Source organism: Euleptes europaea, chromosome 3, assembly GCF_029931775.1.
Source record: "Euleptes europaea isolate rEulEur1 chromosome 3, rEulEur1.hap1, whole genome shotgun sequence".
Taxonomy (NCBI): domain Eukaryota; kingdom Metazoa; phylum Chordata; class Lepidosauria; order Squamata; family Sphaerodactylidae; genus Euleptes; species Euleptes europaea.
In genome coordinates this window covers 101,031,131-101,049,994 of record NC_079314.1, presented here as the reverse complement: position 1 = coordinate 101,049,994, position 18,864 = coordinate 101,031,131, and the positions used below count along the sequence as shown (strand labels likewise).

The following is an 18,864-nucleotide window of genomic DNA, read 5'->3' as shown; positions in this document are numbered from 1 at the left end:
TACAAAAGGTTATTTTAATTATCTATAGGAAGATACATGATTGCAGAATTAGGAAATGCTACAAAAATAGAGAAAGGAAACCGCTCAAGCCAAAGTCCAAGAAATCAACCAGCTCATTCCTTTTCTTTCAAGTGGTCGCTCAGGAAAATAATGTTTTCTGGAAGGGGGGGGGAGAAATAAAGGAGAGACGCATCACACATTTGAACGTATCAATCTGCTTTATACAGTGAGACTGCCTATTCTGTCCAGCTCACTACTGTCTCCTCTAACCAGCAGAGTTTCAAGCACAGACTCTTTCCCAGCCCTGCAACTGGAGATGCCCAGGACTAAACAGGAAGAAGAAGAGTTGGTTTTTATATGCCGACTTTCTCTACCACTTAAGGAAGACTCAAACCGGCTTACAATCGCCTTCCCTTCCCCACAACAGACACCCTGTGAGGTAGGTGGGGTTGAGAGAGCTCTAAGAGAGCGGTGACTAGCCCAAGGTCACCCAGCTGGCTTCATGTGTAGGAGTGGGGAAACCAACCTGATTTGCCAGATTAGAGTCCGCCGCTCATCTGGAGGAGTGGGGGAATCAAACTGGAATCAAATCCAGTTCAGAGCCCACCACTCCAAACCACTGCTCTTAAACCACTACACCACACTGGCAAAGCATGCGCTCCAACACGCCAAGATGCCCACCCCCGCTCGCCTAAAATGCATCAAGTTTCTGCGCAGACAGCATAACCACTGCCTCGAACGGCTGAACATCTTGTATGATCCCCCTAGATATTAAGGATCCATGACTGATGCCTGGCTCTGGATGCCTTCCCATTCGAAGGCTGAAATCCTCAGCACGCTGACTAGGCAGTAAGGACCACTGAATACAGTAGAACTTACTTCTGAGTAAACACAAGCTCCAGATCGTCTGTAGAGGAGATGCTTGAGATTTGTGATTAGCTCTCTCAGTGTCTTGAATTGTCTTAAAAGCAGCCATGGTGTGTGGGGGGAAATGGGGGGGGGCTTAACCTGTCCCCCTCACTATTTCCTGGATAGAAATCCAACCCCTGTCTGATATCAGCCCCAGTAGGGAAATAACAGACAAGCATCGTCCTCCCCCCAGCATCTCTCCAGCCTTAGGATGGAAGAGTTCTTCCAGCCTAAGTTGCTTTAAGTTAAAGGGGCTTTTCTGTTGGTGGAAGACTTCAACCTCTGCTCTGTTGAGTGATAGGATTACAGGCCAGTATCATTAACAGCTTGGAGTGGGGGGGATTTCTATCCAGTAAACAGTGCAGGGGAACAGTTTAAATTCCACCCCGATGTGGTCCTGATCAAAATCCCCCATGCCCATAAATTGATTTTAAATATAAATTAGAGACACCAGAAGATCTGGTCAGGGATCCCTGCATTTCATGCCGTTGTGCCCTACAGGCAGCAACTAAAACAAACTACAATAAACTTACAATAAACAACTTTTCCAGCATTTCCTTCTCATAGAAGCTGGAAAGGCCAACTAACATATGAAAGTAGAGACACCTTTTTTTTGTCCTACTAAGATTATAAGATTAGGAGCCCCGTGGTGCAGAGTGGTAAAGCTGCAGTACTGCAGTCAAAAGCTCTGCTCATGACCTGAGTTCGATTCCAAAGGAAGTAGGTTTCAAGTAGCCGGCTCAAGGTTGACTCAGTCTTCCATCCTTCCGAGGTCGGTAAATTGAATACCCAGCTTGCTGGGGGCAAAGGGAAGATGACTGGGGAAGGCAATGGCAAACCACCCCGTAAAACAAAGTCTGCCTAGTAAATGTCGGGATGTGACGTCACCCTGTGGGTCAGGAATGACTCCGTGCTTACACAGGGGACCTTTACCTTTTAAGATTCTGTGGGATGATTTGTATGTTTGTAGGGGGGGGGGGTCTCTCTTTTGAATCCCTGCTGCTAACTGCATTTGTTATCGCCAGATCCCACTGTGATTTTCCACTGGCATCGCAGTAACAACAGGCTTTTTGCTGTGTGTGGCTCTGAGGACTCCAACGGGATAAGACTGGAATAAATCACCACGTACATCTGCAGTGTAAGGAATGCTTCAGTCTGCTGACCTCATGGGGCCTCGCCGTGCCTAACTCTGCACAGGACCGAGCTGGTCGCCTCTTGCCAGGAACAATTAACAATCGCTTGAGGCTCGTTCGGTCCGACACGCAGAGGCACATGCAGGTGGGAGAGCCTGCAAGATTTATGGTCTGTGTCTAGAATGCGGGTGGTTAAGGTGCCCATTCGCCGGCATAGACGTCGTTTTCTTCCCCCCTCCTCCCCATTCTCCACCTTAGAAGGCATTCAAAGCCTCTCTGCTGCCAGTCCGGAGCAGGCAGGAAGTTTAGAGGCGACCCGCAATCGGGGAAGCAGCCAGACAGACGGGTATTTCCTGCTAAATTCTTGACGCTGAACTTTCAGACAAGGGCCGCGTTCATTCAGAAAGCAAACACAGACCGCCTGCCCTCTGCCAGCGGAGGGAATGCACATTTAACACTGAACTAGCTAAACTTCCACCATCCTGGGTTATGAAGTCTGGAAAAAATGCCCTCTTGAGCTTAGCGTTATCGACACCCAGCAGCGACACCTAGTGGCTCAGACCACGAACTGCGGGCATTATACCATTCTATTTTTTAAAAACCCACCATGAGGTTTGAAAACAGGGGAGGAGAAACACGGTCTGGACGTCTGGGCAACAGTAACAGAGTTCCCTTTGTGCCCCCCCACCCCAGCTTCGACATGTTAAGTTCATACCTGCAATGACTGTCGTGGCTTGCCGTCTCACGTTGTTTTTGTCCGTATATTCCCCATAGTCTATCTTCCCTTCCACGTAGATTCGAGCCCTACAAGGAGCAAATCCAGACACGTCGGCTTATTTTAATCTATTTGTTTACCTCATTTGTACCCCACTTTTCTCCCCAATGAGGACCCAGAGTGGCTGACAGAATTCTGCCTGCCTTCATTTTATTCTCCCAACAACCCTGTGAGGTCGGTTATGTTGAGAGTGTGCAATTGGCTAAAGGTCACCCAGCAAACTACCATGGCAGAGTGGGGATTTGAATGTGGGTCCCCAACCTGATCTCGTCAGATTTTGGAAGCTAAACAGGGATCAGCCCCAGTTAGTATTTGGATGGGAGACCACCAAGGAAGTCCAGGATCGCTATGCAGAGGAAGGCAATGGCAAACCATGAACACGTGAAGCTGCCTTATACTGAATCAGACCCTCGGTCCATAAAAGTCAGTATTGTCTACCCAGACTGGCAGCGGCTCTTCAGGGTCTCAGGCTGAGGTCTTTCACATCACCTCCTTGCCTAGTCCCTTTAACTGGAGATGCAGAGGATTGAACCTGGGACCTTCGGCGTGCCAAGCAGAGGCTCTACCACTAAGCCACAGCCCCTCTCTTCTGAACATTGCTTGCCTTTAAACCCTACATGGTCGATGGCCATTTCCACCACCTCCCAGATCCTAGTCCAGCACTATCTACTATACCACGCTCCTTGTAGTCCTTGATTTTAATTTCATTTATTTAAAGACCTATATCCCTCTTTTTACAGGTCTATCCCAAAACAGCTAATTATACAGCAAAATATAAAATGTAATAAACCAAAATAAACCCTTAAGCCATATAAAAAATAACCGCAGCACAAAAAGCTGCAATGCAACAAATTCAGCACAGTCCAAGCTCACCGGGGTTTTTTTTTTAGCCAACAGACTTTCAGAAAAGCACAGTTTCATATGCTTCTTGAAATAATAAGGAAAGGGGCAAGCAAGGCTTCCTTCAGCAAGAGGGGGAACTTGGTGTAGCGGCTGAATTGTTGGACCAAGACCTGGGAGATGCAGGTTCAAATCCCTACTCAGCTGTGAAGCTCACTGGACCTTAGGCTAATCATTCTCTGCTGGCCTAACCCACCCAACAGGGTTGTTGTGTGGGATGTAAAATGGAGGGGAAACAGATGTGTGCTACCCTCCGCTCCCTGTTGCATAGTGACAGGTCTGCCACAGCGAAAGAGCAAGTCCTCCCCACAAAAGCCTACCATACTTGGCGGGTTACTGGAACCACCACCAGACGTTTTCTGCTGAGCCCATCTGGCAAGTGGGTAAACAGAGGAAAAAGTGCGCCATCTCAGCTTACTTCTCCTAATCCCTGCTTTAATTGTTTCCCTATCTGTCGTGTTTTTATCCTGCCAAAGAGCTCAAGGTGGCATCCAGCGTTCCCTCCTTCTCTCTCTTTCTTCCCAGAGGCACCTGGTCGGCCACTGTGTGAACAGACTGCTGGACTTGATGGACCTTGGTCTGATCCAGCAGGTTCTTATGTTCTCCTCCATATTACGGTGTCTTCACAACGACCTCATGAAGTATTTGGTCCTGGAATATTAAGATTGGCCTGAAGCCACCCAGTGAGTTCCACAGGTGTGTGGGGATTTGAACCTTCCAAATCCTGAACCCTCTAACCATTATACCACATCGGACCCATGTTGTCTTGTGAGAAAGAACACGGCCTAATTAAGTGCTGGGGGAACTAAATCTCCTCCTCCTTATGTACGATAGTCCCAATCTAAATCAGGCCTGCACGTGTCTTAGAAATGAGTTTTGAGCACAGACCACACATAGCACATCCGACTCTAAATCCATGGAGCAGACACATATCCTTCACCTGTACGTTGTAATGTGTAAATGGACTCTAAGACTGCTTACAGCGCTCTATACAGAATTTCTCGAGTCAAACTCCACTGAAATACAGTAGCTCTGCACAGGATTATGTTCCTGTTGGCAGCAGAGGATAAGTCTCGCAATGATGGGTTTAAATTACAGCAGAAAGGTACCGGCAGGATATTAGGAAAAAATGTTTTACAGTAAGAGTTGTTCAACAGTGGAATCATAAGAACACGAGAAAAGCCATGCTGGATCAGAACAAGGCCCATCAAGCCCAGCAGTGTGTTCACGCAGTGGCCAACCAGGTGCCTCCAGGAAGCCCACAAACAAGACAACTGCAGCAGCACCTGTGTTCCACAGCACCTAGTATATTTAGCATGCTCCTCTAATCCTGGAGAGAATAGGTATGCATCATGACTAGCATTCATTTTGACTAGTAGTCATGGATAGCCCTCTCCTCCATGAACATTCCCAACTTCCCTCTTAAAGCCTTCCAAGTTGGCAGCCATCACCACACCCTGGGGCAGGGAGTTCCCCAAATTAACTATGTGTTGTGTGAAGAAATACTTCCTTTTATCTGTTTTGAATCTCCCACCCTCCAGTTTCAGCAGATGACCCCACGTACCTAGGGATGACCTCCCCCTCACTGGCAGTCTTTAAGCAGAGGCTGGACAAGCACTTGTCAGGGATGCTCTAGACTGATCCTGCATTGAGCAGGGGGTTGGAGTAGATGGCCTGTATGGCCCCCTTCCAACTCTATGATTCTATGACCACTCTGTCAGTGAGTGTGGCAGAGGAATGAACAGAGGGTTGGTGGGCTCATAGCCACACCTCCAGATCTTCTATTTTTCCCCCTCACCATACCCCAAAATAATGATCACTGGGACCTGTTTGGAGCTGGCACCCCAGGCAATCCACCAGTTAGATGACTGCTTATTGTTTGGCCATAGTCAATATTCTATAAAGCCAACAGAATTCTTCCCCCACACTTGTTTCTTCCAGTATTTAACATGAACGGCAGCCCCAAAAGCTTGCCCCAGGCACAGTACACTGGCTGAATATCACTAGGTCCCAAATCTTGACAACCTGTCTTGGCCCATAGATTCTGCACAGAGGTTTTACCGTCGCCATCCAGCCTAGCATCTGGGCAAATCTACTTTCCGCAGACAGCGACACTACAGCAGATGCAAAATCCCCCATGCTGGCCTTCTGACATTTTGCCAGATAATGGGAGAAAAAATTGGATTTCAGTGGAGGTCAGCCTGGCCAAGACAATGTTAAAAGTGAACTTGTCTTTCAAGGAGTCGATGTTGGCATTTCCTGGAACACTGGGCTCCTTCTCTTTTTAAAGATTTCTGCACGAAGACTCTTATAAAATTCTACTCACCCCTTCTTGACGTACTGATAAGCCACGTCTCTCAAGCCTGGCCTGAACACAGAGACCCTGTGCCACGTTGTTTTCTGGGTGATATCACCTGAGTCGAATGAAGCAGAAACGCCCATGAGTTCTTTGGTCCTTCCCAGGGCACAGGTTACAGCTTCCAATAGCCAGCCTCCCTCATTCGGGTAGGGAGCCATCTACGTGGCACTTAAAAACATGTTAAGATTTGCATTAACATGATATGCGCGAAAACATAGCTTACCATCAGGTTTGCATGGTCACTTCTCCTTTCCTTCTTGTACAGAGAACACCTAGCCCTGACCTGGATGGCCCAGGCTAGCCTGATCTCGTCAGATCTCAGAAGCTAAGCAGGGTCAGCCCTGGTTAGTATTTGGATGGGAGACCACCAAGGAATACCAGGGTTGCAATGCAGAGGAAGGCACTGACAAACCACCTCTGTTAGTCTCTTGCCATGAAAACCCCAAAAAAGGGGTCACCATAAGTTGGCTGCGACTTGATGGCACTTTACACACACACAGAGAACACCACTTAGAAATCATCTCTGGCTACTTACTGCATCTAAAGGTGTTAAGAACATAAGAGGATCCCTGCTAGATCAGACCAGTGGTCCATCTAGTCCAGCAATCCTGCTTCAAACCATGGCCAATCAGTGAGCTGGAGGGCCAAACAAACAAGGCATAGACGCTAAGGCTATCCCTGGTGTTTTCTCCTAGCACTGATGTTCAGAGGTTTGCTGCCTCTGTGTACGAAGGTTCCCTTTACTCATCATGGTTAGTAGCTATTGATGGACCATGTATTTATCGACACCCCTTTTAAAGCAGTCTATGCTTTAAAGACGACTGCAGAAGCATCCTGCCTGCATTTCACAGCACCTAATGTAACAGGCATGCTCCTCTGATACTAGGGAGAATAGGTATGCATCATGACTAGTATCCACTTTGACTAGTAGCCATGGATAGCCCTCTCCTCCATGAACCTGTCCCCTCCCCTCTTAAATTCTTCCAAGTTGGCAGCCATCACCACATCCTGCGGCAGGGAAGAGGAGGAAAAAGGCATTCCAAGAACAGAAGCCATTTAGTCCAGCACTATAAGATAGACGTCAGTAGGATGGAAGACACATTCCCAATTCAATTTAAATGCCAAAACAGAACCCGGACATGTTGAGTATGAACCCCGCCCTACCTCCCAAGGCATAGCCACTCACCTGCTTGGAATACTTCGCTCTCTCCCGATCGCCACATCTCATTGGTTGCCAGGCTGAAAATCGTGACAGGGTTTTTCCCTTCCACTTGCCTCATAACAGGATCCTGACCTACGCGGCCAAGCAACTGGATACGATTCAGCGCTAAAGGCAGGACAAAAAGTATCAAGAGCTGAGGAAATTGGGCTGGTGGAAATGGCGAAACATACGGCACTGATAAACCAAAAAGATAATATGCAATTTATGGGAGTGGGAGGCTTGGAGAAGTTATTGTGAAAATGAATTGCAAATGGGGAAACTTGAAGGTTATTCTTTGATCTAATCCATTTTATATCAATTTTAGGGATGTTTTATATCAATATAGTTACAATAACAGGATTGATTATGAGATAGATAATAGATATGTTTGAAATATATATATGAAATTTTTTATATATCTTTGATTTTGAAACAAAATATATTTAGGATTAGAACTACGTAAGATCAAGAGTATATGAATTTATAATGAGATAGACGGAGATCGAGGGGAAGTCACATACTTTATATGAACATATTTTTTTTGTATTTTCAACAATGACTCGTTTTTGTTCTCTATTTTGATGATTCATATTGATTATTGATTTGTTTGTTTATATATTTTGAAAAATAATAAAAATTATTATTAAAAAAAAGAGCTGAGGAAATTGGGGGGAGGGGGTCAGGATGGTCAAAGGGGAAACACGCTTAACAAGGAAAACGAATAAACGGACTAAAAAAATTAATCCAGCTAATCCGTGGAAGCACACCTTGTGTGTAAGAGCTTTCAGGGATGGGAATTAGTCCTGGGTTAAATTAATGTTAGATTCTTAAGAGATATGGTGTAGTACTTAGAATGCTGGACTAGGATATGGGAGACCCAGGTTTGAATCCCCAGTCTGCCAAGAAAGCGCACTGGAACCTCGCTATCTTTTAGCATAACCGAACCTAACTCACACCGACCAGCAGGTAGCTCAATCTTGCTATCTCTGGGAAGCTAAGCGGGTTTGGCCCTGGCTAGTAACCACCAAGAAGTCCAGGGTCACTACGCAGAAGCAAGCCACCTCTGCTCTGTCGCTTGCCTTGAAAACCCTAAGAGGCTGCCATAAATTAGCTGCTTGACGGCACTTTCCACCACCAACCTAACCAACAGGGTTATCGTTGTGAGTATAACGCGGAGACAAAGAGAATGATGTAAACTACTTTGGGTCTCTGTTGCGGAGAAAAACAGAGTATAACTTTGTAAATAGATACATAGATAAATTCATGGAGGATAAGTCCAGGATCAGATGAGCATGCTTATTATATGAGGTGCTTTGGAGCACAGGCAGGACAATGCTGCTGCATTGGGGTCTTCCTAGAGGCACCTGGTTGGCCACTGTGTGAACAGACTGCTGGACTTGATGGACCTAGGTCTGATCCAGCAGGGCCTTTCTTATGTTCTTATGTCCCTGAAGTGGCCATGATAACTAGGTGAAACCCCCATGTACAGAAATTGTTTAACTGTTTTTAGCTGCTTTATTATGTGTTTTTAAAGTTTTTTAAAAAGTGTTCCTTATTGTTTGCCTCCTCGGGGACCCTAAGCTAGGTGGAAAGGCAGCATGAAAACATTTTAAATACATAAAATAAATTAAAAAGGAGCCATGTACCCCTGAATATCAGATGCTGGGAACACACACCAGGGGAGGGCTATAAAATTCAAGACAGCCGTGCTTGTGAGCCTCCAAGGTTGCCAGTAAAAACAGAACGTTTAATCCTATGCCTGATCCAGCCTTAGATAAGGTTTTTATGATCTTACGTTTTAACAGGCATAGCTAAGCAACTAAAAAGTCTCTGTTTGGCAGCCATCTCTAAGAAAGAATCCACATTTCTCTGGTTGTTTCCCCCCCCCCCCCTGCTACTGTTGCCTCTTTGGGGCAACACAAATGTCACAGGAATCTTATCTATTTACTTCATTTATACCCTACTTTCTTCTCCAACAGGGACATGAAGTAGCTTACATCCTTCTCCATTTTATCCTGACAACAACCCTGTGTGGTAGGTTAGGCACACAGAGAGACACTCATGGGCCCAAGGTCACGGAGGGTGCTTTCACACATACTGAATAATGCACTTTCAACCCACTTTCAATGCACTTTAAAACAATTGTTTGCAAGCGGATTTTGCCATTTCACATAGTAAAATCCAGCTGCAAAATGCATTGAAAGTGGATAGAAAGGGCATTATTCTGCATGCATGAAAGCGCCCTCAGTGAGCTTCCATGGCACAGGGGGCTTTGAAACCTGGGTCTTCCAGATCCTAGCCTGACACTCTAACCACTATACCACACTGCTTCTCAATGAGGTTTTTTTGGGTTTTTTGCTGCAAGTAATAACCTAATTTGGGAGTTGAAAGGGTGGCATGGTATGGCAAAAGATCTGTAATAGATTTATTTGGCAGAATAAAAAAAACAGATTCAGAAATAGCAATCTATATGAACTTAAAGGCAAAGGCGGGATAGGAATGCCAAATTTACTAGTATATTATCAGGTAGCTAGGGTAAAGTGGTTAAAATCATGGGTAGTAAACAATGAAAAGGAACCTTACATTAAAATTGAACAAGATTTTGTTAAATTTCCGCTAAAGAGATGGCCATGGGTAAAACAAAATGATAGGAAATTTTTTTATAATAAAAATAATAACTGCATTAATACTATTCTAAAACAATGGGATGTATTAAGAGAGAAACTAGCCCCAGATATTTCCCCACTGTCTTCCTTCCTTTGGAACATCTTAGCTGAGAATCCAGAATTCCAACTCCCTTGCAGAATAAAGACAGATAAACAGAATGATTATCATTACTGGATTAAAAATTATAATTAAGAACCTCTAGAAAAAAATTTGGATAAGAAAGAAGTTAATATTACCTTTATAGAATATTTACAAATGAAAAAGTATTGGAATAATTTAAAAGAAAAATAATTAACTAAAATTAGAGAAAAATCTGAGTTTGAGAAATTAATGCTTCAAGATAAAGTTTCAACTTCAAAAATATATGCAATTTTAGTAAAAGAAAACTTAAATTCAACATTAGGCTATAGGGACAAATGGAACATTTACTTAGATAAACCATTGAGTGATCAAGAATGGGAATATATTTTTTCAAGGGGTTGGATTTCTCAGTTAGCTTGCATATAAGAGAAAATCTAATTAAGATGGTATATGTATGGCATTTAACTCCAATTAGAATAAGTAAAATCTACAAATCAATGAACGATAGTTGCTGGTACTGCGATAAAAAACAAGCAGACTTCATTCATATGTGGTGGAAGTGTGAGAGAGCTATAACGTTCTGGACTGAAATAGTGAAATATCTGTCTGTTGGAATGGAGATTGATATCCCATGTAAACCTGAGATACTTTTGTTAAATTTAGCCCCTAACTTAACTAAAGATAAACAATGTATGGGGTTACACATGATAACTGCTGCTAGAATGACTTTTGTCAGACATTGGAAACAAAAAACGACTCCAAAGATAGAGGAATGGTTGGTTAAAGAAATATACGTATTAATTAAGTTAACAACACATCAGAAAAATGGTGATACAATGAACCTAGATGAGCTATGGTTACGAACTGTAAATAAAATGGAAAATCTTATAATCAAGGGTGGGAAAGGACAACGTTCCACGATGACAGTCTAGCTATTTTATAGAGGACTAAACCGTGAAGCTGAATTTAGAAATTCAGAGTGTGTGTGTTTTTTAGGTGTACACACATATATATTGTATTTTAAATTATGAAGACTGCAGTATGTTTTTTGGGGTTGTTGTTGCTGTTTTTAATTTTATTGAATAAATATTTTTTTAAAAATGAAAGGGTGGCATGGTGATCTAGGTAAGAGCTGGACCAGGGGAGTCACACCAGTGAGCCCAGAGAGGTCTGAAGACTTAAAATAGCTTTATTTCTGTATCTCCTAACCTATCTGTGCTGCATTTTCTGCTCATATTGGTGCTCTTGTGTTTATTTAATGCTATGGTACTCTAGGAGTTGGGTTATCTTTCTGCTTCTGATTTAGTTTGTTTTTTATTCTTATAGTCCTATTTTTATTATAATAGAAAGCCAGGTGCCCTGACCTGGATGGCCCAGGCTAGCCTGATCTCGTCAGATCTCAGAAGCTAAGCAGAGTCAGCCCTGGTGAGTATTTGGATGGGAGACCACCAAGGGATACCAGGGTTGCTGTGCAGAGGAAGGCATTGGCAAACCCCCTCTGTTAGTCTCTTGCCATGAAAACCCCAAAAGGGGTCGCCATAAGTCGGCTGCGACTTAAAGGCACTTTACACACACACACAGAAAGCCAGGTGCCTTGAATGTCTGATAAACTAAGGCAGCATTAAAAAAAAAGTTACATTCCAGAGTTTTGTTCTTGTTTATCAGTCAGGAAGCAACAACCCCAGATCATGTCCCTCTTCCTTCCCTTCCCCTCTGGCTACCTCTGACCTGAGAAGCAGTCAAGATTGCCTTTAAGTTCGCTCACGTGTTGCTTCGGGCCCTGAAGATGCAGTCTGTCACCTGAGCTACCTGCCTCCTCCACAAGCATCATTTGAGGCAGTCGCTGGGCTAGGTCACTACATTGTGTGTGTGAACATAAGAAAAACCATGCTGGGCTAGACCAAGGCCCATCAAGTCCAGCAGTCTGTTCACACAGTGGCCAACCAGGGGCCTCTAGGAAGCCCCCAAACAAGATGACTGCAGCAGCACCAACCTGCCTTGTTCCACAGCAGCTAATATAACAGGCATGCTCCTCTGATACTAGAGAGAATAGGCATGCAGCATGACTAGTCTCCATTTTAACTAATAGCCATGAATACCCCTTTCCTCCATGAATATGTCCACTCCCCTCTTAAAGCCTTCCAAGTTGGCAGCCATCACCACATCCCGGGGCAGGGAGTTCCACAATTTAACTATGCGTTGTGTGAAAAAATACTTCCTTTTATCTGTTTTGAATCTGTCACCCTCCAGCTTCAACAGATGACCTCCCGTTCTAGTATTATGGGAGAGGGAGAAAAACTTCTTCCTGTCCACTCTCTCCAAACCATGCATAATTTTATAGACCTCTATCATGTCACCCCTTAGCTGCCTTCTTTCCAAGCTAAACAGCCCTAAGCGTGTGCCGTCAAGACACAGCTGACTTATGGCGACCCCGTAGGGTTTTCAAGGCAAGAGATGTTCGGAGGTGGTTCACCATTGCTTGCCTTCACGTGGGCTGAGAGAGTTCTGAGAAAACTGTGACTGGCCCAAGGTTACCCAGCAGGCTTCATGCGAAGGAGTAAGGAATCAAACCTGCGTCTCCAGACTAAAGTCCACTGCTCTTAACCATTACACCACGCTTGCACTCAGGTCACTATATTACTAACACATATTATCTTTTGCTATATGATTTTATCGTGTTCTCATTGCATTATATTTTTACTTAAGATTTCTTGCATTACTCAGGTCTTGTTTAACATTTGCGCCTTATTTCAGATTTCCATTACCCTAGTCCTATTATAGGAGCCCCGTGGCACAGAGTGGTAAGCTGCAGTACTGCAGTCCAAGCTCTGCTCACGACCTGAGATCGATCCCAACGGAAGTTGGTTTCAGGCAGCCGGCTCAAGGTTGACTCAGCCTTCCATCCTTCCGAGGTTGGTAAAATGAGTACCCAGATTTTTAAGTCTTGTTTGGGGGCTTCCTAGAGGCACCTGGTTGGCCACTGTGTGAACAGACTGCTGGACTTGATGGGCCTTGGTCTAGCCCAGCATGTTGTTTCTTATGTTCACACACACAATGTAGTGACCTAGCCCAGCGACTGCCTCAAATGATGCTTGTGGAGGAGACAGGTAGCTCAGCTGACAGACTGCATAAAGGGGGTAAAGGGAAGACGACTGGGGCACTAGCAAACCACCCCGTAACCAGTCTGCCTAATAAACGTCAGGATGATATGTCACCCCATGGGTCAGAAATGACCCGGAGCTTGCACAGGGGACCTTTACCCTTAGTCCTATTACACCGCTTGTTAGATGTCTCCTCATCCCACTGACTGTACTGCCTTACATTATGTAACCCACTTTGAGTCTCAGAGAGAAAGGTGGCCTATAAATAAATATTATGCAGGAAAATTCCAGCTGCCCACACAGTCCCCCCACTGATGCCGAGAGACCCACAGAAGGCAGCCATTTGGCTCACAAAGAGCTACTTACACCTTTCAAGAACTAAGGGCGTCGTTGACTCAGACTCGTGTCTTACAAACTGGCGAAACACCTAGACAAAGAAACCAAAAGGCAAATAATTTACTGATTTATTTAGGAAATGTATGTGCTGCCTTCTCCAGAGATCTGGTTGTGGTAGTTTCCAACTAAAACAAAGCCAAGCAAGCCACTACAAATAAGCCAGGTGAGAGAGAGGACAAAGCAAATGGAGTTGTTACCTGCTGCAGCGGCCTGCGCAACATTTCTGCTGTAGTTTTTAGCTTCACGGAAGACATTCTTCTAGTTGCTCTGGAAGAAAAAAAGAGCAATTCAGCACTCCGTTACCAGCTGTCAAGTTATTTATGCATTTGTTTCCAGAGTTAACAAGCCATTAGCATGCATCCTTTTAGGGCAATGGACTTGGCCTCATGGGTAAGAGCCCTCAGCTGATCATAGCACCCCACCTGAAGGTTGCAACCCCTAATACAAACATAATGTTTTGCTCCTTTTGGAAGGGTTACCCTCCAGCCACTCTTTGCGCACACAGAAGAGGAGAAAGGCAACGAAGTCACGGAAAGGATTCTTCTTTAGTGCCGGAAGATCAGACAGCCCTCTCCCCAAAGCCCCCCCCCCGCCCTTGCCTTATTGCTCATCCCCCAACCAGGCGACACACACACCCCAGTCAGTACTCTATGCACACTCCTGGTATGGAATACCCCAACCCTTTTGATGCCTTTAGGCCACAACATTTATTTCATTTATCAAGGCAGTTCATATTCTGCCCTTTCTTTGGGAAGGGGGGCAAGGTTCCCCCCCTCTTCCATTTTATCCTCCCAACAATACTGTGGCTGGCCCAAGGTCACCCTTGAGCTTCACAGTGGGTGGGGTCTTCCAAGTCTTCGTTCAACATGCCCACCATTATTTACGTCACGCTGGCTTCTAGTGCACGAACAGATGCTGTAGACTGGGCTAGAAGGGAGTGGGGGGAACAGAATCACAGCAACCGTCCCAGCAGAGCGGGGATCTGATCCAGGATCTCCCAGCTCGTCGTACAACACCCTTACCCAGCGTTTCTAAACTTTTTTTTACCCTTGCGGAACCCTTGAAATAATATTCATGCCTCAGGGATTCCCTACATATGATTACATATTATTTACATATGGTTAGCTTATCCATCACTATTTCTCGCGGAACCCCTAGCGATTTCTTTCGGAACCCTAGGGTTTGGAGGAACCCTTGTTGAGAAACACTGCTCTAACCACTATACAAACCACCCCCCCCAAGGCTCACCAAGTTCAACTTTGAATCCATCTCAGTATACGTGAATGTAATAATTGGTATATAAAGATACTCTTTTGTATTTTTTATTGTATTTTTGTATTAATTTTATTGAATATGTTTGTTTTGTGTTATAAAAATTAATTAAAAATTATATATATATATATATATATATATATATATAGATATATATATATATATAGATATAAAATGTGCGTCTAGAGAGCAGCGAATATATATATATATATATATATATATATATATATATATATATATATATATATATATATATATATATATATATATATATATATATATAAAAAAGTGCCTGTTGACACTGAAGCTCACTGGGGCCATTTACGCATGGGAGGTTTTGCCTCGGATTCGCTGCTCTCTAGACGCACATTTTCCCCATCCGAATTCTCAAAACCCTACATGGGGGCTTGTTTTTCAGTCTTGAGAATCCGGATGGTGAAAATGTGCATCTGGAGAGCAGCAAACCCGAGGCAGAACCTCCCCGTGCACAAACGGCCTGAGGTCACTGGCACAGGCCAATCCTACCCAGTAAAGAACGGAAGCGTGTCAACTGGACCTGCCACCGCCCGTGGTTTTCGCTTTCGTGTCTGGCTGTTCAAAACACAGGAAAGAAACCGGGACGGAAGGGAGGAATCGATTACAAAGAAGCAGGGGGGGAAAAAGGGAACGAATCGCAGAAATAAAGAGGAGCCCATATGGCACATAGCAACATTACACGCTTAAGGGAACCGCATGAGTAGGGGCGTCGGATGAGCCTCGAGCTGGGATGCGTGCATGAAGAAAGTGGAGGGCAGCAGGAAAAGAGGAAGACCCAACAAGAGATGGACTGACTCAATCAAGGAAGCCCCAGCCTTCAGTTTGCAAGATCTGAGCCAGGCTGTCCAAGACAGGACATTTTGGAGCGCTTTCATTCCTAGGGTCGCCATGAGTCGGAAGCGACTGGACGGCCCTTCACACACACAAGAAAGCACGCGCGTGCATCGCGGGCTGCGGGAAGAGGGAACCCCGCACCCTGGGGGAAAGGGGACGCTGGAGTCGTCTACATTGGGGTCCGCTAGGTGGGAGCATTGGGACCGGCAAGGGGCCCTAGATCGCGACGCAAAAGCAAAGGGCGCGCGCCGAGCCGAGCGCCCCAGGGAGGGATCGGAGGACGCGGGTCTCCTCTGCAGGGAGGCGCACTGCCAAGAGATCCAGGCAGGCGCCGCCCGCGCAATTAACTCAGCAATCTCCGCGAAATAATAAGCACCGTGATTGCAATTCCCAGTTCACCCCCTCGACCATCAACTAATTCAATGGCAATCAGCAACTGCCGTTCACATTGAGAAGACGGACTATTCCCCCCCCCTTTTTTTTATTGCCGCAATTAAGGATCCTGGATCAGATCCTTTGCCCCCCAACCCAACCCGGTGGTGCATCTACCTGGGAACCGATCCGGATCGCTCTCCCTCCCCGCGTGGCCCCCGGCGGGCTTTCTTATCTGAGCGTGCGACGGAACAGGGCTGCTCGGAACCACAGGGGCCGGGGAGGGAGTCACACGTGCTCGCCTCCTCACTTCCTGTTGTGCTTGGGGCCACCGGTTTCCTAGTAGGAGTCAGAGGCCATTTATTCATGGAAGGTTTATGCATTGGATTTGCCACTCTTTAGATGCACTTTTTCCCCATCCATATTCTCAGAACTCAGCAATAAGCCGCCATGCAGTTTTGAGAATTCAGATGGGGGAAATGTGCATCTATAGAGAGACAAATCCAATGCAAAACCTTCCATGAATAAATGGCCAGAGTGTCTGAGTTACTGCTGAGTGAATGGAGAGCAACGAAGGTTTCCCACCAGGTTCGCCTCTGCAGCGCCTGTCTGTCTAGGATCTCCTCTGCTGTGCTGCAGTGATCCCAGAGGAGGGATCTGTGGCGAGTGACTGCATGAGGTTCAGGTATCTGAAGACGTGAGCTGTGGCTCACGAAAGCTCACACCCTGCCAGAAAATATTCTTGCTAGTCTTTAAGGTGCTCCTGGACTCTTGCCCTTTTCTGCTCCTGCAGACAGACTAACACGGCGACCCACTGTGCAAGTGTGTATTTCTCCTCTTGTTCCAAGCCTCAACTGATCTCTGCTCCAATCTGGGGGGGGGGTTTTGAAGCCCCCGCTCCCTCCCCAAACCGCAATGTGTGTGTTAAGTGCCGTCAAGTCGCTTCCGACTCATGGCGACCCTATGAATGAAAGTCCTCCAAAATGTCCTTTGACTGCCTTGCTCAGATCTTGCAAATTGAAGGCTGTGGCTTCTTTTATTGAGTCCATCCATCTCTTGTTGGGTCTTCCTCTTTTCCTGCTGCCCTCCACTTTTCTTAGCATGGTTGTCTTTTCCAGTGACTCTGGTCTTATGCTGGAACTGAAATGCAATAGTTTAGTCATTTTAGCTTCTAGGGGGATGAAAACGCTGGACTAGACCCAACCTGCGCATGGGCGTAGTAGCTCCCCTTCCCCATTTGCGATGCAGAGAAGCGCGTCCTGGACCTGTGCGCCCCCCTCCCCCAATACCTGCAACAGAAAGTATTTGCGGGACATATTAAAAAAAAAAAAGGTTTTAAAACTCCCCAGATCACTTTTTTCCCTGTGCAATAGGAACCGGCTTGGATGACTCGCGGCGGTCAAGCCACAGCCGCGCCGAAGTTCCCTAGGGGGAGCTGTCACTCACTTCTTGCCCCTTTAAGAGAATATAAACACGGCGGGGGAAGGAGCCCGGAAGTCCCGCCTCCAGGCGAAGCGCTCTTTTCCGCAAAGCTACCCACGTGTTTGCCTGTGCAAGGTGTACAGACAAGATGGTCCGTGGGAAACTCAGCCCGGCCAATATAGTTCCGTCGCCGGCAAGGGGGGGGGAAATAGATCTCATTTATTCATGGAAGGTTTTGCATTGGATTTGTCACTCTCTAGATGACTGGTTCCCAACCAGGGGTCCGTGGACCCCCAGGGGTCCGCGAGAGCTAAATTAAGGTCCACGAAACAAAGTTATAAACCCATAATAAATTAATATTTTCAATTAAAAGTTCTCTATTATAAAATATATATATTCAAATATTCTAAGCTTCATGTTTAACTAACAGTTTTGATTAAAGTTTATTTTCAAATTCTCGGAATTTTTATTTTGAACCTTGGGGTCCCTGCACCGAACAAAAAAGTCCTTGTGGTCCCTGGTCAAAAAAAGGTTGGGAACCACTGCTCTAGATGCACTTCCCCCCCCCCCATCTGAATTCTCAAAACTCTGCATGGCGGCTTATTGTTGAGTTTTGAGAATATTGATGGGGGGAAAAGTGCATCTAAAGAGTGGCAAATCCAAGGCAAAACCTTCCATGAATAAATAAGAGAGACTTCCCATCCTAGGGTGGGCACGTGCCTTTGGTGAGAGCTGGCAGGAAACGGTCTAATTAGTATTGTCAGCGGTGCAGTCATTCACAGAAGGTTCTTTTCCACAACCCCGGCTTGCAGCCTAGGAAGACTACTGGATATTCTTTATTTCCACCTTTTTTATTAGGGTTGCCAACCTCCAGGTACTATAACAATGAACTTGGACCGCAAATTAATTAGTTAGTCAACCGTATGCAGTCACTATGGCTAAATAGTAACATAAATCAATAACACCTTTGTTACTTCACAAAGATCATATAATTCATACTTTTTCTTAATTGCAGCTTCAATTTGAAAGGCTTTGAAACAGGACACTTTACCGGATCCCTGTCTTGCTTGTTTTCTATAGTCCTTTATGATTTTTTGTACTTTGAAGCTGCAATTAAGAAAAAGTATGAATTATATGATCTTTGTGAAGTAACAAAGGTGTTATTGATTTATGTTACTATTTAGCCATAGTGGCACAGAGTGTTAAGCTGCAGTACTGCAGTCCAAGCTCTGCTCACGACCTGAGTTCAATCCCGAGGGAAGTCGGTTTCAGGTAGCCGGCTCAAGGTTGACTCAGCCTTCCATCCTTCCGAGGTCGGTGAAATGAGCACCCAGCTTGCTGGGGGTAAAGGGAAGACGACTGGGGAAGGCACTGGCAAACCACCCCGTAAAACAAAAGTCTGCCTA

General features: G+C 45.4%; 1 protein-coding gene across 1 annotated transcript; it reads right to left on the bottom strand.

Annotated features, from left to right (window-relative positions):
- Window positions 1-32: 32 nt before the first annotated feature.
- SSBP1 (single stranded DNA binding protein 1) lies at window positions 33-13,787 on the bottom strand. The gene is made up of 6 exons (XM_056847202.1): window positions 13,720-13,787; window positions 13,493-13,553; window positions 7,263-7,403; window positions 6,044-6,131; window positions 2,758-2,846; window positions 33-157 (listed from the first exon to the last, which is right to left on the bottom strand). Exons 1-6 carry the CDS (start codon window positions 13,774-13,776, stop codon window positions 114-116), a joined length of 480 nt encoding a protein of 159 aa, XP_056703180.1. The 5' UTR covers window positions 13,777-13,787; the 3' UTR covers window positions 33-113.
- Window positions 13,788-18,864: the final 5,077 nt, after the last annotated feature.

What these genes read in the sequence shown, in the direction of transcription:
- SSBP1 (XM_056847202.1), bottom strand. Translation starts at nt 13,776, where the DNA reads ATGTCTTCCGTGAAGCTAAAAACTACAGCAGAAATGTTGCGCAGGCCG. An exon ending in TGCGCAGGCCGCTGCAGCAG is followed by an intron (nt 13,554 to 13,719) that starts GTAACAACTCCA and finishes TTCTTTGTCTAG; the next exon opens with GTGTTTCGCCAGTTTGTAAG. An exon ending in GAGCGAAGTATTCCAAGCAG is followed by an intron (nt 6,132 to 7,262) that starts GTGAGTGGCTAT and finishes CATTCGACTCAG; the next exon opens with GTGATATCACCCAGAAAACA.